Source organism: Calypte anna, chromosome 3, assembly GCF_003957555.1.
Source record: "Calypte anna isolate BGI_N300 chromosome 3, bCalAnn1_v1.p, whole genome shotgun sequence".
NCBI classification, from domain to species: Eukaryota; Metazoa; Chordata; class Aves; order Apodiformes; family Trochilidae; genus Calypte; species Calypte anna.
In genome coordinates, this window is record NC_044246.1 from 77,524,058 (window position 1) to 77,541,509 (window position 17,452).

General features: G+C 44.2%; 1 protein-coding gene across 1 annotated transcript in view; it reads right to left on the reverse strand.

The window, feature by feature from the left end:
- COL12A1 (collagen type XII alpha 1 chain) overlaps window positions 1–5,550 on the reverse strand; it is a 99,610-nt gene extending 94,060 nt beyond the window's left edge. Inside the window, exons 1-2 of the mRNA XM_030447087.1 lie at window positions 5,346–5,550; window positions 2,513–2,620 (exon numbers count right to left, since the gene is read on the reverse strand). Coding sequence (XP_030302947.1) covers window positions 2,513–2,585 — 73 coding nt within the window. The 5' untranslated portion in view covers window positions 2,586–2,620; window positions 5,346–5,550. The remainder of the gene's footprint in view (window positions 1–2,512; window positions 2,621–5,345) is intronic.
- Between the last annotated feature and the right edge of the window lie 11,902 nt (window positions 5,551–17,452).

Sequence of the window (17,452 nt, forward strand, 5' to 3'; positions counted from 1 at the left end):
AAAAAAAAAAAAGAAAAAAAAAAGGAAAAAAAACAGAAAAAAAAGGGAGAGAAAAAAAAAGGGAGGGGGCGGGAAAGAGAGTGAGGGACAGGACTGACTGATGGGAGGGAGAGCTTTGCTACAATGTGATCTGAAAGTTGGAAAAACAGACTACCAGGAAAATGTCCACAAGAGAAATTCAGTTCAGCAGACAAGATTTAAGTTGTAACGATACCAGAACTACAATTAGTAAGATACAACAGGCATTTTACAAGATGACGCAAAATTGAAGCATAAAATTAAAACAGTCCAGAAGGATTACCGGTATAGTGCAAACATAAAACACACCTCAACAAAACTCCACGAAAGCATTTCCCTCTAATACAAGTCCTAAGGTACTCCTAGCTTCAAACTTCCTTTTTCAGCACCATTATTTCTCACTACCCACTCAAGACACTTTTCTTCTCCTACTTCAAAACTCCAGACCTAGGAGTTCACAGTAAAAACCTGAGCACTGTAAACTAGGTGGCTTATTTAATACACATTTATGAATGCAGAGTAATGTAAGTCCTGTCCAGGAGTGCTCTACAACTTAAAATATCAAGCTTTGTCCACTCTTTTGCTAAGCAATGACATATCCTTCAACACACAATCTAAACAATCTTGGCCAGTTTGCCTGGCAATGCACCTAGTTTCATGGTTGTAAAATATCTGTGCTTCTCCAAATACATTTTTGTACCTTTCATTGACAGTGCTCAAGCTATGACTGGTTTAGTCCACACTATAGCTAGATAAAATGCTTTCAATGACATTTTAAAATAAGCTACTCCTTACACACATGTAATCAATAGTGCAGGACAACAGCAACATTACTCCAGCTCTGAGCACCCCCTCTCCTAAGATAGAGAACACCACACAAAAACGTCCACCTCCTTCCTCCATCAAAACTCTACACTTTCTTTGCTTTCTCTGGCACAGCAGTCCTGCATTTCAAATGCAATTCTGAAATGACTTCAAATGACCTTTTCGGTTCCTCAGCCAACAACAACGCAGCAAGAGAGAGAGGCAGGAGGCTGATTCTCTCCTAGGGTGAACAGATGTTGCACGACTGGCAGAAATGCCATCTTTTTGCAGAAAGCCAGTGAACTTTACATCTGCAAGCCCCAAGCAAGCACTGTTGCTGGGGGCAGGGGGCAACATCTCAGAGACATCTCTGACATGCTGTGCTTTTACTAACCATCAGCCAAGTGACCAGGTCCAGATACAAGAGCTTGCTGCAGGCCACAATCAGAGAATTTGTTTCAATTCAATAGAAAATAAGAAATGAGGAAAAAAAAAAATTATCAAGCACTGGCTTCTGGGGTTTTTTTCCAGTAAATCCAAGGGAATTCACACCCAACAGTTTAGTTCGCCCTATGATGGAGCCAAGTCCTGAAGGCCAGATCAAGTCATTTCAGCACAGGACATTCAGCATCTCTATTTCCCCTGGCAGCCACTGCTGGCAGAAATGTCATCACCACGACCAAAGCTGAGCAGTCACACAGAGGGCAGCAGTAGAGGTTGTCCCCATACTTTCTGTTAATCCACTAGGGAGGCAAATGCACCAGGGTAAAACTTTTTGAGCCATGATATAGTGAGCGTGGCAGGTACGATCGGTCTCTCTAGGTCTTCATTTCTATAGCTGAAGGCAGGACTGCCATGGGCAGACAGGGAGCTCAACCTCCAACAAGACTGGGCCGAGGCCCCATGAGAAGGAGTCTTAAGAAAGGGCTCTTTGGTGGTAATGGCGCCACACGCATGCTAAAGGCCCAGGGACAGCAAGGCCCAGCTAAGGCACAGCCACGCTTCAGCAGTGCCCAGAACGGCGATGACAGCATCTCCCCAGGGATGTCCCCCTGGTCAGACCCTCTGCAAACACTGAAGAGTCCCCAAGGAAAGGTCCAGCCACCTCAGGGCTCAGCTGGGGGTCGCCCAGCCAAGCAGAGGAGGCCGCAGTGCCCGCAGGCGATGGAGGTGGAGGCGAGGGGCCCAAGGCGGACAAAACACACAGGCGCAGAGAGCAAGACTCTGTTGGAGCATTTTTATTTCAAATTTGCGTGGTTGTTGTACGGTGGGTTTGTTTGTTTCCTCTCTAAACATAACTAAACACGAGTGCACAGCACAGAGCTCAGCCATTCTTGGTCACTTAGCAAGACAGCAGCTCAGGCCCAGGCCGTGTCCAGCTGTCCACCAGCGATGGCGGTGGCAGTGGCAGTGGGCTCCGTGGGCCCCGTGTCCTGCCTGTGGGGTGGTGTGGACAGCACACCGGAGAGACAGAGAGGGAGCTACGGTCTGGCTGACTAGCCAGGAGAAACAGAGCACAGAAGGAGCTGGGCAAGGAAGAAGAGGCGTTTCTCTGAAGGAGAGAAAGAGATAAAGCAAAGTAGTTACACTCAAAAACAGAGAGAGAGGGAGCCGGTAGCTCAAGGCTGGGTTGGGAGTTTTGCGGGTCAGAGCGGGACGGGGGGCAAGGGAGCGGGGAGGGGAAGGTTACCTTCAGCCTCGATGGAGGAGAGGAGGGCGGCTGCACAGAGAGCAGCAACTGCCGAGCATAGCACTGTCTTCATTTCTGCCCTTTCAGATCACAACAACATGAATGAATCTGCAGTGATGGGGAGGGAGGGCAAAAAAAAAAAAAAAAAAAAGGAGAAAGGAGAAGGAAATGATACGCGTGGATTAGAGGATTGCGTGGGTGTATTCATGAAACATAAAAAAGACAAACAGTGCATTTCACTTTGTTCTCTTATCCCCAGCCCCCATCCACAGAACCAGGTTGAAACCTCTAGACTTGAAAGCCATCCAAGATGATGACAGATCTGCATGACTAACTGGAGAGTCTCGTCACACAATAATGTGCCTTTTGTTGCTGAACCCTTTCCAACCACAGTAAGCACACATGTCTTTAACCTAGTTGGGGTTAATTTGATCAGGGAAGAGCAGTGAAGATCTGTGCCTCTGCGCAGGCAGGAGCCAGGAGGGATCTCCATGACTTCATCGCTGAATGTGATGATAGCTAATTCAGAGGTCATTCCTGCCTTGGATCAACTAAATGTCTCTTTCAGCTGGGGATTTTATTCAGCTCCTTTTTCATAACTGTTGAAGCACTTAGTTAGCTGTGCTTTAGTGGTCTCAAGGCAGTTTGGAAAATATAACAAAACTTTTTTTTTAGGAGCTCTGCCTTTTGAATGTGCTATTCTTCATTTCTTGAAGGTCTGAAATAGATTATACAGAAGTGTGTAAAACACACAACTGAAACCTGATACGTCTGTCTAGCCATGATGTTTCAGCATCTGATAATTCATTTACACGTCCTGAGAGAAAATACATTTAAAATACACTATAAAAAGCAGGCAGGCAAAAAGAGTCTCACAATCAAGTCAAGTCGTCTAGCAAAATAGGTGGGATTTGGCCAAGTTGTTGATTCATAATTGTAAACAGCTATACCTTCATAACTATATGCTCTAAGTCACATTCAAATTACTCCCAGTTACTCTAGCAAAGATTTCAAATTATTTCCTTGTCTAATTAAAGGCTAAACATGAACAGACCCTGCTGTATATGCATGGAAGCGCTTCTGAAGTCTGCGGTTTTCTATCTCGGAAAGTAGGGGAGGGGTAATTTGTTTGAATAAAGTCATAAATGCATCATATATCATAATTAGGCTGGAGGAAATAGAATTCCAAAAGCAATTAGGCAGCAGATTTTATCAGGAAGGTGCCAAGAGCAAAACAAAAGAAAAATACACAAATCATTAGTCCACAGAAACAGCTCAAGGGGAAAATATTCTTCTGCCACCTAGAGAACTAGCCAGCAAGGCACATCTAGTGAGTAGCCTCTGTGGAGATCCAGGAGCTTCCCACTTACTGACACTGAACTTAATAGACTTCTGCTGGGCAGCTGTATATACTCGCCTAAGCCAAATGCCTTTATTGCACATAAAAATACCAAGTGCTCAAAGAAAAACTAAGCAATAGTTTCAGTCCAATGGTACCTCTCTAGCAGGTACTCCAGAAGAGTAATATTGACTGTAATGGCCCCTGACACTAACACAGCACCAAGGTTAGCATTAAATTGTCCTGAAGGCTCCCAAATTGTATCACTGCTCTGCGTGGGAAACGGCTGTCCCTGAGCACATCTACTGCTACGTTCTGCAGTGATTTTAAGGACTGTCCAAACTCAAAGTAAACGGAGTTTTGTCATGAAAAACCTTGTGTGGGCTTGGACTGCCATCTTTTGATTCTTTTGAAGAGCAACAGTAATCAATCATCTCACAAAGGCATCTAGGAGTTCGCTCCTGCTGCAGGTCTACCAATTATGATACACATTTTTCTCTCATGAAATAAAACGTCTCAGCCAAAGCATTCATTTGCCCACCCAGAAACATTCACTTCTCGCAAACCCAAGTGTATGAAAGAAAGCCTGGAGGTGGTGGAGGAAAGGTGCTCTTGCTGGCCCAGCAGGGACACAAGCAGACTTTTTGTCAGGACTAAAGGTTTCCTCGTTGATCTTCAGAGACCACTTTAAAAAAACAAATGGGCTTCATCATTGCCAGTCCAACCTCCCACTTATTCGAACTACAAAAGCTCAGCCCAAAGCATTTCCAAAAAGCTTTTCCAAAGCATTTCCAAAACGCACAGTGCAGGACATATTACCACTTTCAAGAATAAAAAAATAACCTAACGAAAAGAAAAAAAAAAAAAAAAACAAAAAAAACACCAAAACCAACAAACCCAAAACAAAAAACAAACAAAACCCTCACACAAGGCACAGGAAAAAAAACAAAAAAAACAAAACAAAACGCTACCTATCAGAGCCATAGAAAACTGGAAGCGAGAGCAAGCATCCCGGCAGCTGTGCACACAGGGGAGGGACACGGGAGCTGCTCGAACCGCAGCGGCAGCGGCCCCGCCGGCGCCCTGGACGGTGACCTCGTCTCCGGAGGGAATCACCGCCACCGGGACACAGCCACCGCCGCCTCCCTCGGCACCTCTGCCCGGTCACCCCTCCGCCGGCAGCCGCCGGGGCCGGCAGCCCTCCCTGCCTTCCCTCGGGGCCTGACAGGCAGTCGCCCCTCGGGGCGCTCCGCGCCGCTCCTCCGCCCTTTCGGCCGCACGCCTGAGAGCCGGCTCTGACATGCCCGACACGCACAGACAGACACACGCACACACACACGGTTTTTTCCCCTTCCCCCGGCAGCCTTCAGCCCGAGGCTGCTCATCTCAACCTAAAGCGCATCCGAAGGGGCTGCGTGCGCGGTGCGCACGGACGGACACCGGGGGTTGGCCGAGGGGAGGGCAGGGGATCCCCGCTCCTGCGAGGGCACAGACCTTCCGGGCCGGCTGCAGGGTGCCGGGGTCGGTGACGGGACGGGTTCTCCGGCGATGCCTGCAGTAGCAGCCGTCGGACCTGGGTAAAGGGAGGAGGAGAAAGGATGAAGCTCCGGGGGCACCTTGTGGAGGGAGCGGTAAGTAGCAGCGGCGGCGAATGAGGAGCAGAAGCAGCAGCAATAGCTGAGCGCAGAGGAGGCGCCTGGATTACTGTAGCTCCCGATGCGAGGGGTCCGTCTGGGAAGACTTGCCTTCTCCAAGTGGGAAGAGCCTCTTCTCAATCTGCTACTTAATAGAGGGCTGTTCCCAACTCTCAATTTACCCTCGTAAGCGGTTACGAAACTGCAGGGAAGGTGGACTGCTGCCACCGGGTGATATATGCGCTGCTCTGCTCCAGCAAGGAAGGGGATCCACTTCTGGAAACTGGCGCATACCTCCGCGCATTCCTGCGGCATGAGGCGGGCGGCCGCCGGGGCAGCGCGCCCGGGGGCAGGGGCCCGGCCCGCCGCCCCCTCCCTCCCCTCGGTTTCCCAGACGGGGGGGAACACTGGAGGGAAGTGGAAAAAATGAGTCGTCGGGCATAGCTTCGAGATACGGCGGCGCGGAGGGTGTCCCCGTGCGGGGGTTTCCACACAGGCCCCGTCCCCTCCCCGAGAGCCCTTTCACCCTCGCCGGGGGCCAGGGTTGGTCCCCCGGGACAGCCTTGCAGAGAAGCACGGGCAGCCCCGGGAGCTTAGGGGGTAAAGAGAATGCAGTCGTTTTAACATAACTCAGGTGCGTCTGGCCTCCACCGTATCCAGCCCTCCAAATATTAAACCTCCTCCCTCACCACAGCGGCATTTCGGTTCGAGCACAGAGGGTCGTCAGTGCCGGCTGCTGCCAGCAGCGGGACTCCGCGGGCAGAGGGGAGGGGACGCACGGCCCCCACCGCCTCCTTCCGCGGACCCTGCGGGCAAACCCGCGCCCGTGGCCTCTGAACTAAACCGGCTTTCTTGAACAGAAGCTGCCCCTTCCAACATCGGGCAGCCCTCTGGGCAACAGGCTCCGAAAGGGTCTCCCGTCGCTTGCTCCCGGCAGCCTGCCCGTGGTACCCGACGTGTCCCAGCGCACCGTGCCGGCGTGCCAGGGAGGGGGCAGGGGGGGAGTGAAGGGGGGCACACGGCCCCTTTCCCTGCCCGGGGGCCAGGGGAAGCAGACAGCTCTCGGCCGGGGCGAGTCAGGGCTCCACAGGGCCGCCCCCGGCGCCGCTGCCTCAGCCGTGAGGAACGGCAACCCCGGTTACGCTATGGGAACAGGCTCCTCCGGGACCTCTTGGTGCTAAAATACGCGATGTCACTGTCCCCGAGGCGCGCGTTCCTTCCCGCCCTCTCGGAGCAGGCCAGCAAGCTCAGAGGCGGAGAGGGAACCAGAGATCGACGAGGCGCGGGGGCAAACGGGGAGAGAGAACAGCAGAGAGCATCCCGCAGCCGCGAACCCGTCTGTCACGATGCCCGTGCGGTACATTCGTGGTGCCGGGGCGCCTCCCGGTGGCAGCGGCGGGAGGAGCGGCTGACCCACCCACCGATCCCGACAGACAGATCCCCAATGACCCGCCCACAGACCCCCCCGCCACAGACCCCCAGTGACCCGCCCACAGACCCCCCGCCAAAGCTCCCTCGGAGCACGCCGGGGCCACTGCGGTTAGAAAGCAGATTACAAGGGGAAGGGCCAAGAAGAAAAGCTAAAAACTGGGGGGAAGGAAAGAGAGGGGCAAAACCTCAGTGCAGGGTTTAAGATCTCCTTTAAGGGGTGTCAGCACCATTTCTGGCTCATGTCAGCCTTTTGCACAGGTGTGAATTTCAGCCCCATTAGGACAAGTTCCAGCCAGGGTGGAAGTGCCTGATCGTGGAGATGAAGAATTTTTCAGGGAATGGCTTCTGGGCAATTCCTCCCAAGGATCCAGGACATGTCAACGGGCGGATGTGTCTCTCCTGAGCTGGACCGGGTTGACTGCATTTCTACAACAGTCCAGTTATCTGCTTGAGAACCCAAATGCTGCAAAGCAAGTGATAACCAGAAGACATGCACTGACATTTCCAGACACTTTGGAAGTGAGTCAGCTACTCTTGTGGACATGCCACAGCTTCAGCTCTCCTGTATTGATAAAATACACTTTCCAAAAGCAACATCTCCACCGCTGATAAACTTTCAAATACTCTTGACCTATTAATCCCCTTGTTCAGCTGTTAAGTTGGATTTTCTCTTTTTGGCATGAGGAATTTAATTTCTCTCTATCCAGATCTGATATGTAAAAGCAACATTTCTAAGAAAAACACCTTGCAGAATTTTTCGTTTTATTTCCTGAGTGAATGAGCCAAGAACACCAGTATAAAAGTGGTGTCCACAATAGTTTCCTAAGAATGGATATCAGGGATTAAAATTAAATAGTCTTCCTTGTAAAGTGAATTAATGCAAATGAGGCATTGTTATCTGTTTTGTGCTGAGATAGTACTTTTTACAATGTACTGGGGTTTTTTCATTATAGGATAAGCAAAATTTTATGTTAATAATTAAAATACGTTAATAATTAAAATTATTTCATGCAAATAATGAGGATGGAAGAAAACGTGTTATTCTCTTTAAAGGTTAAATCACTTGGACCAATTATTTTAAAATATTTAAGTAATTTGGTACTAATTCTACCCCTGTATTAACAAGAGTGGAGAATTTGAAACTTCTGGGTCTCTTCAGGGATGCATGAATCACATGGACTCTCCCTTGCAGGCCTAGGTGATGCTGAGGGGGACTATCTCCCATTCCACTCAGCTGACCAGCTTTGCTTAATGTCTTAGAGTAAAATAAGATTCAGAGCTGGCAAGAACAAGTAATTAATTGTCTCCGAGGGCAGCAGCACTTCATTCTTATCTTCAACTATTTAGTCTAAACATTTTAATTATGTTCTTCCTGAGTTATTTTCACATGTAAAATACACCAATAAATTGCATTGAGAGTGTGTGCTTCCATACATCACAGTAATTAAATGGACTATTTTTAATAAGCTCTGTTGCTATGTACATTCATAGTCTGAGTACATAATATGTGATGCAGAAGGCATTTCTGAAATGCATAAACATTTACTAACACTCTCCTGTCCGCTTGTGTCTTCGACAAGTGTTAAACACATTAAGACCAAGCTCTGCAATTTTCTTTGCTATCTAAGCTGAGTAAATAGAAACAGTGAAAAATTTAAATACAAAAAATCCAGATTTGTGTTCATATTTATGTTTTTAATAATAATGCCTGTTTCTAGTGTAGGTATGTGATAGTAACATTGCAGGTAACCAGGATATCTTAGAAATTTTTAACTGGTTTTGGGTCTAGAGTTAATCAAGATACTTTATGCTTCTGGCACCATTTTTTGTTTGTTTGTTTCCTCAAGCTTCATTACCAGGGGAGAATAAAAGAGGACAGTCTGCATTTCAGCACTGTAAACTTCGAATATCATTTTCCATGTGTATAGCTCTACATTTGGCCTCTGTGCCTGCCTGACAATTCATTGTATCTGCTTTACATACCAGTATGGTAAATGCATTATTCATATGTATATATATTTGTGGATACGCTTTACACGGAGGAAGATACAAAATAAGTGTCAGATATAAAAAGATATAAAGGTATAAAATAAGTGTGTGGTATACATGTGGAACCCAAAATATAAAATATGCCTCTTGGATCAGTCTTTTTTTTTTTTCCTTTTCGTTCACCCGGCTGGTAATTATCATATGTTTACCTCAAGGAATGCCTGACAGACACCTAGAAGATAAAGGTTACCCATCAGGTCTCCCAAACCTAGCAGGGTTCCAGGAAACAAAGATAAGAACTGACTCATCCCAGGAAGCCTGGAGATTTGTATGTATCAGGACCATCTTGAATGAAGTGACGCCCCTTTCTTTTTGGGGGATAAATAACCCTAGGAAAAGACGGAAAAGGGGGCTTCTTCGTCTCGACGTCTCCTCAGCTCGTCACCCCGATTTCCAGCTTCGAAAGGCATAGCAGAGCCTCGAACGGCGAAAAACCAGGAGCAGCCCCAGCCCGAAGAACCAGGAGCAACCCTCCAGCCCGAGGCCTGGCCCTGCGCGGACGGTGATATTTTCTCTCTTTTGTTTCTCCCTTTGTTACTCTTAACGACCATCGATTAAGGTGACTACTTTATACAAAAGGCCTTGTTGCTAGTAAACCGGTTCTCCCTGTTTAGAAATAAACTCTTGTAACTAATTTTAAATCCGACAGTCTGGTTGCTTCTTAATTCAAGCGTCATCTCTAAAGCAGTGGCTGAATTTTCCTCATAATTAATATATAAAATAATAAGCGGATCGCGACAAACTGTCTGCTCAGTGAATGCTGAACAATGGATAGATTCAGCATTAAATGTTGTTATAGAAGCAAAACTGCTGCTACCAGTAACTTACCTATGTCTACTGAGGAGCTGCTTTGCTGCATGTATCACTAGGATGACTCTAAGTTAGACATTGTCTTAGTACAATCATTCAGGATGCCCGTTCATTCCTTACAGCACCCAGGATGACCTTCCCAGTGTATTTTTTATTCCTTGTTAATCAGTCATAAAGCTAATATGGCACAGTATTGTGTCTGCATCCACAAAATACATAAGGACAAAATCCAGCAAGCCGTGTCCTCCAGGTCCTGCCTCCTCTGAGAGATTTCCAGCCAATGGCATGAGAAGAGCTCAGTCTGCTGTTTATTTATTCAGATAATTTAATTTCAGAGCTGGTATTCAGAGAGCAGTACTGATCTGAACTCTCATAAAGAGGAATGGCTTCTTATATTAGCAGCATTCAGAGAGGACAGGCTCTATCTGAAATCTACACATTTAGTGGAACAACTATGGAAGAAGTGTCCCTGGAGAGAGTTACAGCCATGAAATACTTATCTACCTCACCAGGTATGTTTTCCTTAACAACCATTTATTTCTTTAATTTCTCTGACTGAATTTTCCCAACATGTAATGCCCTGAAAGTCAGAAATTATTGTGGCTCCAGATAAGTAGAACTGGAAAAGTAAATAAATAATACAAAAGCAGAGATATAAATAGAAAGGAACTGGCCTTTTAATGTTATTTGGGAGTCTTATAAAAGCCAGTTAATTTGTAGGCAGTCATATTTTAAAATATCAGATACTAGATTATTTAATGTGATACTAAAATTGGAAAAGTTTAGATGCAATTATCTCAATAGTCCCTTCTATATATGCACACAAACGCCTTTAATATTAAAACATTCCTAAATTGAGTTGCTTTGTTTCAAACCAGCTTGTTTGTTATTTCGCAACAGAATCCTGATCTATTCAGGAATCACTCCCCAAAGAAGACAGTAAAAATGTTGTTTGATTAAAGAGGACAAGAAAGGAAATTAACTGAGGACAGTCACACTGTATATATATCAGGTATCACATTGTGTCTTAACGTGGCCATTCCCATCACAGAAATGGACCAGCCACAAAGCCTCGAGGATGCAGGCCTAAACTTTCCTCTTCTCCACATGGCTGAGGGGTTCCTACTGAAAGAATGATGACCCACTGAGGCAAGACATAATTTTAAAAAATCAAAACACCTAATAATTACCAGCCATTGCTGTTACTTGCAGAACATTATAATACAAATGTTCTCTGAGTACCAAGCCAGATTCAGCATATGATGAAAATTTAGTAGCCATGGGTTCTCCTACATTTGATAATCCTTCAATGTAATCACTCCCAACAAAGAAGCACACAATATTATTCTGCAGCAAAGGCTGAAATGGTACAGTGACAAGCTCTGAATAGAAACATTTTGCTAATTCTTCTTAGTACTTCTATATCAAAAAATATCAATATATAGTGTGGCAGTGGGGTGTGTAGGTGGTAGGTAGGCTTATGAGGAAAGTAAGATTTGTGCCTGAATGGACAAATGCATCTAGAGTTTAGGTTGTGTTAGCTAATGAGTGACACTGTTGCAGACACTGAATAACTGATGAAACTATGGTAATTTTAAGACTGAATACCCTGCCATGCCAACCACTGATGCTGTCCTTCTCTCCCCAACAGGCACAAAAGCCATTGAGTCTGGAGGGATACTGTGGTTCCCCTGACTGGGGAGCAGGTCAGAGGGAAGATATCCTGGGGAAATACTAAGTTGAGGCACTGTTTTCAGATATGCACCTTTCCAAGAAGGTTTAGATGATGTGAAGGTCAGCCCTAAACATACTGTCAGTACGTCAGGACAAACATTCAAAGACTTAAACATTCTAACAAGAGAATCTGATATGAATGCACAGAACCATAGTAACCTCCTGCTATTTAAAGTGTGCTAGGACTTCAAAGAGAAATCCACACCATGCTTACGACTAACACCACACTTCAGGGAGCTGTTTCCTAGTGGCTGAAAATAGATAATTGTTTTAGGTGAGTTGCATACTGCCCATGGGAGCACAGCAGACAGCAATAAGTAGGACTGACAAAGGAAAAGTCTACTCTGAAGTGAAAGAAAAAAACATTTAGGGGAAAAAAACCAGCGACCTACACCACAGAAGCCTGTGTTTTTGGATAATTTCACAAAAATGGTCTCAGTTTGATATGAAAAATTAATTCTTTGCTTAACTGGCATCTCATCTTAACTGGCAAACTCTCAGCCTGAGAGCAAAGAACCAGGACTGGGAGATTTCTTCCTGCATTAGGTACAGACCTCACCAGTCTTGCTAAAAAACCTTTTGCTCTTATAGTAGGTCTGTACTTAAACTTTTGACCATTTCTAGACTTTGGGGCAGATGGGCTCCATGGTCATCTCCTGCCCATCTCCATCTTTTCAGTCTCAGTGCCTTGGTATTCCTACTGGCAGGTTGTGGCAGTCACCACAGCTCTTTTCTCTCCATAAGAAAGAGCCTGCACAAGACGCACAACTGAGACCAGGACACAATCAGGGAATACACCAGGCACAAGGAGCTGGATGGTCCAGGTTATATATATATTTGTTATATATATTTGCATGAGACCTCTCATCTGCATGTCACCTATCACAGGTGTTGATGGGTACAGGGGCATTTTGAGATTCTTGTGGAAAAAAGAGTCAGGCAAGAGCTTAACTCTCATGCCTTAAAGACTCTGCCTAGGTAAAAACTTTCAGGACATTTACAAACTCCCCTTGAGCTAAATTTAAAAAAGGAATTTATTTCTTTTGCACAAGTCATAGCTGACTAGCCACTCAAAGGGAAAATACACAGAGCAAAACAATGGAGATTTAAATCAGCATGTCTTCGTTCAGCCTTGTGGCTGCTGCTTCCCAATATGTGGAATGCTGACAGTTCCAAATACCAGAACATAAGATTTATTTTTTTTTTTTATTATAAATAGAAGTTGCCCTGTGCTTCAGTATCAGAAGCACTCTGTTATGTAAACAGAAAACTATTGTTTTTTGTTTCTACATTTAAAGGTTACTTGAAAGCTCCTACCCAGCCTTTGCTGGCAGCCTTTTGCACCTGCTTGTGTTCAGTGTCTCTCTTGTATATCAACACCTCTACAGCCTACAGAGAGACTTCACAGGGAGCTGTTAAAATGTCTCTTCTTATGTGCCCTTTCCTCCCGTCCCTTGGGTGCTCTCCAGCTGGCCTCACTGCTCTGTTAGTTTTTAGCCACCCCATTTTATTGAATATGTCTTGGTTTTGGCATTGTCCTGACTTCTATAAAGTTGGTTGTTTTTTTTTCTGGAAATATGTGTTTGCTACTAGCTCCAGAGTCTCTTATTTGTTTCCCAAACACACAGAAAAACAGCATTTGAAAACATCATCTGCTTAGGAATTTTAAAAAACATCAGGTTTTGAGCCCAAATTACGCTTTGAAACACCACTCAGGTTCTTTCCATCTTTTGCTACTACATTTTCTAGCATGTAAATATTCAGCTGGTAAAACTGCCTTGTTGCTCCTTTACCCTCTGCCAAGTGCTCTTTGAAATGTATTTGAGTGATGTGCTGCTTAAGGCACATCACAACATGGGGTTTTACTACATCATGATCTTTTTTCCCAGTTAAAAACTGCAGCAGATGCAAGCTAGAGGTAGCTGTTGGGTCCTTATTTTTTAATAATAACTGCAGGATCTGCTTCTTACCTCCAGATAAGTCAAAAAGGTAGACAGGGATTGTGCTCTTTGACACATGCCCCATCTCAGCTTTGCTGCTTGAGAATGTCACCTGTGCCCATTGCTCTGTCCTGCACGGTCATCTCAGGTGGCATTCAGCAAATGCCTCAAATATAAGCCTGAGATGGTGCTAAACACCTAAGTTTAGGCAACTGGATTGAGCACTTTTTTTTTTTCTTCATTTCTGGTATTTTTGCCAGCCAAGTCACAGAATCAAAGAATGGTTCAGGTTGGAGGGGGACTTTAAAGGTCACCTAGCCCAGTGCCCCTGCAGTAAGCAGGGACATCTTCAACAAGATCAGGTTGCTCAGAGCCCCATCCAGCCTGACCTTGTCCTCTGCTGGTGACAATTTTTGTATATGTAAATACCTATTTACTGAGGACCAGAATGAGACCAACAAATGTGCTTGATGTTGATCAAGATATGTTTAGATGACAGTAATCTCTACTCAATGCTTCAGGATCTCAGGCCTGAACAGAGAGGTCAGGATTGTGACAGAGGTTCCTGCCTAAATCTTTAAAACACATCATATACAACTTTTATTGCTTGGCCATACAGTTGAAGTTTCCTCTGCCCCACTGTCAAGCTTTGGGACTTCCTTTCAGAAACTGCATTCAAGTCCCCTAATTAATTAAGCTGAGGTAACCAAAGGTTGTGACTCCTCTCTTCTTTTCCCAGAAATCTGGCCATAGTTCTGAGTACTATTTCCAGAAATAATAAAATCCTTTATTGTTGTAATTTTTTCCCTCTATTTTGTCATTTTAATAGAAGATAATTTCTCGGCACTGCTCTTCTGAAAAATCAGGCTATTTATGTAAATGCCCGAGTATGGATTTAGGAGTCTAAGCTTAGACACTTGTTTCTGAAAACCACAGCCAAAGGGAGAAGATGTACTAACCTCCCATTTTATGTCCCTACAGCTCTGTGGCACAGTGGTCCCAGTGCAATGCTCTGCACATATTAGCACACCACACTATATTTAGCAAAATATGCCCTACTGCTCCTAGGAGATGACTGAATAAACCTTGATAACAAAGTTGGCCTGGCTCCTTTGGGACTTGTAGCTTCCCAGTGAACAACAGAAATCACTGAAATGTTTTAATTATATAATTCCCTTTCACATAGTGTTATGATAGATAAGATTGCATGTGTGTCAGCCTTTCCATTATAAACTTCAGGCCCCAGGGCATTAGTCATCCAGAGTAAGTCATCATGTTGAGATGAAACAATGTGGAACAATTTTGATATTAAATAGACTTATATAACTCAGTTACTCAAAGAACACCTCTGCAGCCTAGATAGAATCCCAAGCTCCTGCAGGGACAGCAGCTGCTCAGATTTATTTGGAACAAACCCTCATAACAGGTGAGACAAACTCTAGCAGCAGCAATTATCCCTCTCTCTTTCTTTATTCCAAAAGGTATCTCTGAATGTCTATGCAAAATGTTACAGTCACATTGGTGAGAATGATACCAGAGATCTGTGTAGAACCTTGAGGAATCTTGATTTGGGAGTAAGAACATTTTGGGCAGATCTCATACGTCAGGTCCTACACAGCTTTTCTTGGTTAAAAGGGAAACTTCCTGTGAAAAATTAAAAAACAGCCTTCTACAAGTACTCAAATTTTTTTTTTTTTTTTTTTTTTTTTTTTTTTTTTTTTTTTTTTTTTGGCTGCTGTTTCATATGTTTATTAGAACTGGACAAAAATATGTCTCTTTTGGACCTGAGAAGTGCTCTGCAAAATTTTTAACCCAAAGAAACTAGTAGATAGTTCAATTTGTTTCTGGATCCTTGTGACAGCTGAAACCCTTTTGGATAAGCACACAGAAAGTGTCTCAACTGAACGCATTAGTGCTTTTTTCAAGCAAAACATTCTGTAGCTGCTCCTGGTGAAATCACAGGTGATTTCACAGGCATTGCTGGTGAAATCATAGGCATTTCTAGGTGAACTTTACAGACTTCCTCAAGAAGAGAGTTCTCTCTTGATACACCTCTCTTATTTTTACACCTCCTTTAGCAGTCAAAGGAGTGTTGATCATAAAGCCTATGCTGCCTATGCTGCAATATGCTTTTAAACCAATACCATGACCTTGTTCATTTCATGCTTAGTTTGTAAAAACTTAAATTTGGAATCCTTACTTTAGGGCTTAGTTAACCTCTAAACTTACAAGCCTCCTGTGGACTTTTCTAATCGTAGCTCCTTCTATGTTCTGCTACATACACTGGTAAAGTTTCAATATTACCAGACCTTACCTGATCATCCTTTTTCAATTTATTTCCATGCCCACCAGACAGCACCTTGCCAGCAAAGATCCAACAAGACAAGGGACAGACAGCTTCACTAATGAAAACACCAAAGCTGGTAACATAACACGAAAACAATAGACTCCAGGGGGGAAAAAAGAAAGATAATTACATGTACTGCATAAACCAGACAGAGGAAAGATCCTTGTATTTCAGGAAGTTCAGATTAGGGAATTGGAAACTCAAAGAAGAAAACACATTAGCAAAGGACAAATGGATCCTGCTTTTGCAGTTTTCTCTAGGAGAAAGCAGGGAATATGCAATGGGAGCATTGCATTTGGGAGCTGAGTGAACTGTATACAGATACTGGTATTCCCCAGGGACCTAAAACTAGGACTGCCTGACTGGAGATTCAGTAGGGTGATAACCTCAAGTGCTTTCCTAGTCCCTGTGAGTGAATAAACAGGAATCCCAGCCAATGAGGGGGTTTTTTTGTTTTTTTTGTTTTTTTGGGTTTTTTTGCATGGACATAACCCTTTTGAGAAAATACATACTAGTATGTGTTTGCTTTCCACGTGCTTACATAGTTTTCAAGCTTTAAGAATAGCTCTTGAGAAGTAATGAGACAAGACCAAGGCATCAATCACAAACAGTGTGTGCTGCCCACTAAGTCTCAGATACTCACATTCAGGAAACAAACAGTGCAGGCAAAAAATTCTCCTCAGACTGAGTTTCAGTGCTAGGCATTATTTCCATAGCAGAATTGCCTGAGTACCTAAAAAATAAGTGGGAATGCTCAGGCAAGTTAGACTAGAGAATGGGGTGTTATTATTAAAAGGAAATTCTTTTAAAAAATAATCGCACAAGCATGCACATGAAAAGATACATTGGTTCTGGCTTACTCATCACCTAAATACCTTATGTAGGGTCAAGTCAGGTTGATCAGATCTCTCTTGTCTTTGAAGGTCTGATTCACTCTAGCAACTATGAAGGTCAACCTCCAGCTCTTTGATATGTAAGAACTGGGAAAGAATGGGAGAGTAAGGAAAGACAGCTTTATATGGAAGATGCCAAAAACAAACAAAAAAATCACCCTGCTCTCATAGTTCAGAGCAGTGACAGCCACGGTGAGCAACAGTAGAAAAGTGGTACTTTTACTCTGAGATCTGGCAAGAGAAAGAAGGTGCAGATAAATTCATACACTTAAAGATTTCTCTGGTGTTTTCTTTTTACTTCTGAGAGCTTCTGGGCTTTTTCATGGTACCTATTAGGAAGCCAACGCTGTGATACTGTGTATTGTTAGTCCTCAGACTTTTAGTGGGGAAGTATTTTTGTGTGTCAGGATGATTGGATCTCTATGTATATTCAGCAGCCAAACAACCATAGCCCAGGGCACAGTCCTAAGAGTAGATAGTTCTGAGCTCCCTTGCTAATGAAGAAAGTAAAACATGTAAAGTAAAACTCCATATTGTACACATGGAGTCTCAGAAAGGATTGTGTAACCTGGAAATGCAATACTGTGAATTTAATTTTCATCAGTTTCATCTGTCTGATTATATTCTGAATAGCGTTTTCTCTTTCAGTATCAGCCACAACTTCTTTTTCATTCTGCCAAAGCTGTCACATTACTAAACTATCCTTGATAAACTTAAAACCACACAAGTTTAAAAGCTTAAAGAATGAAAAATAGGGTGGCAA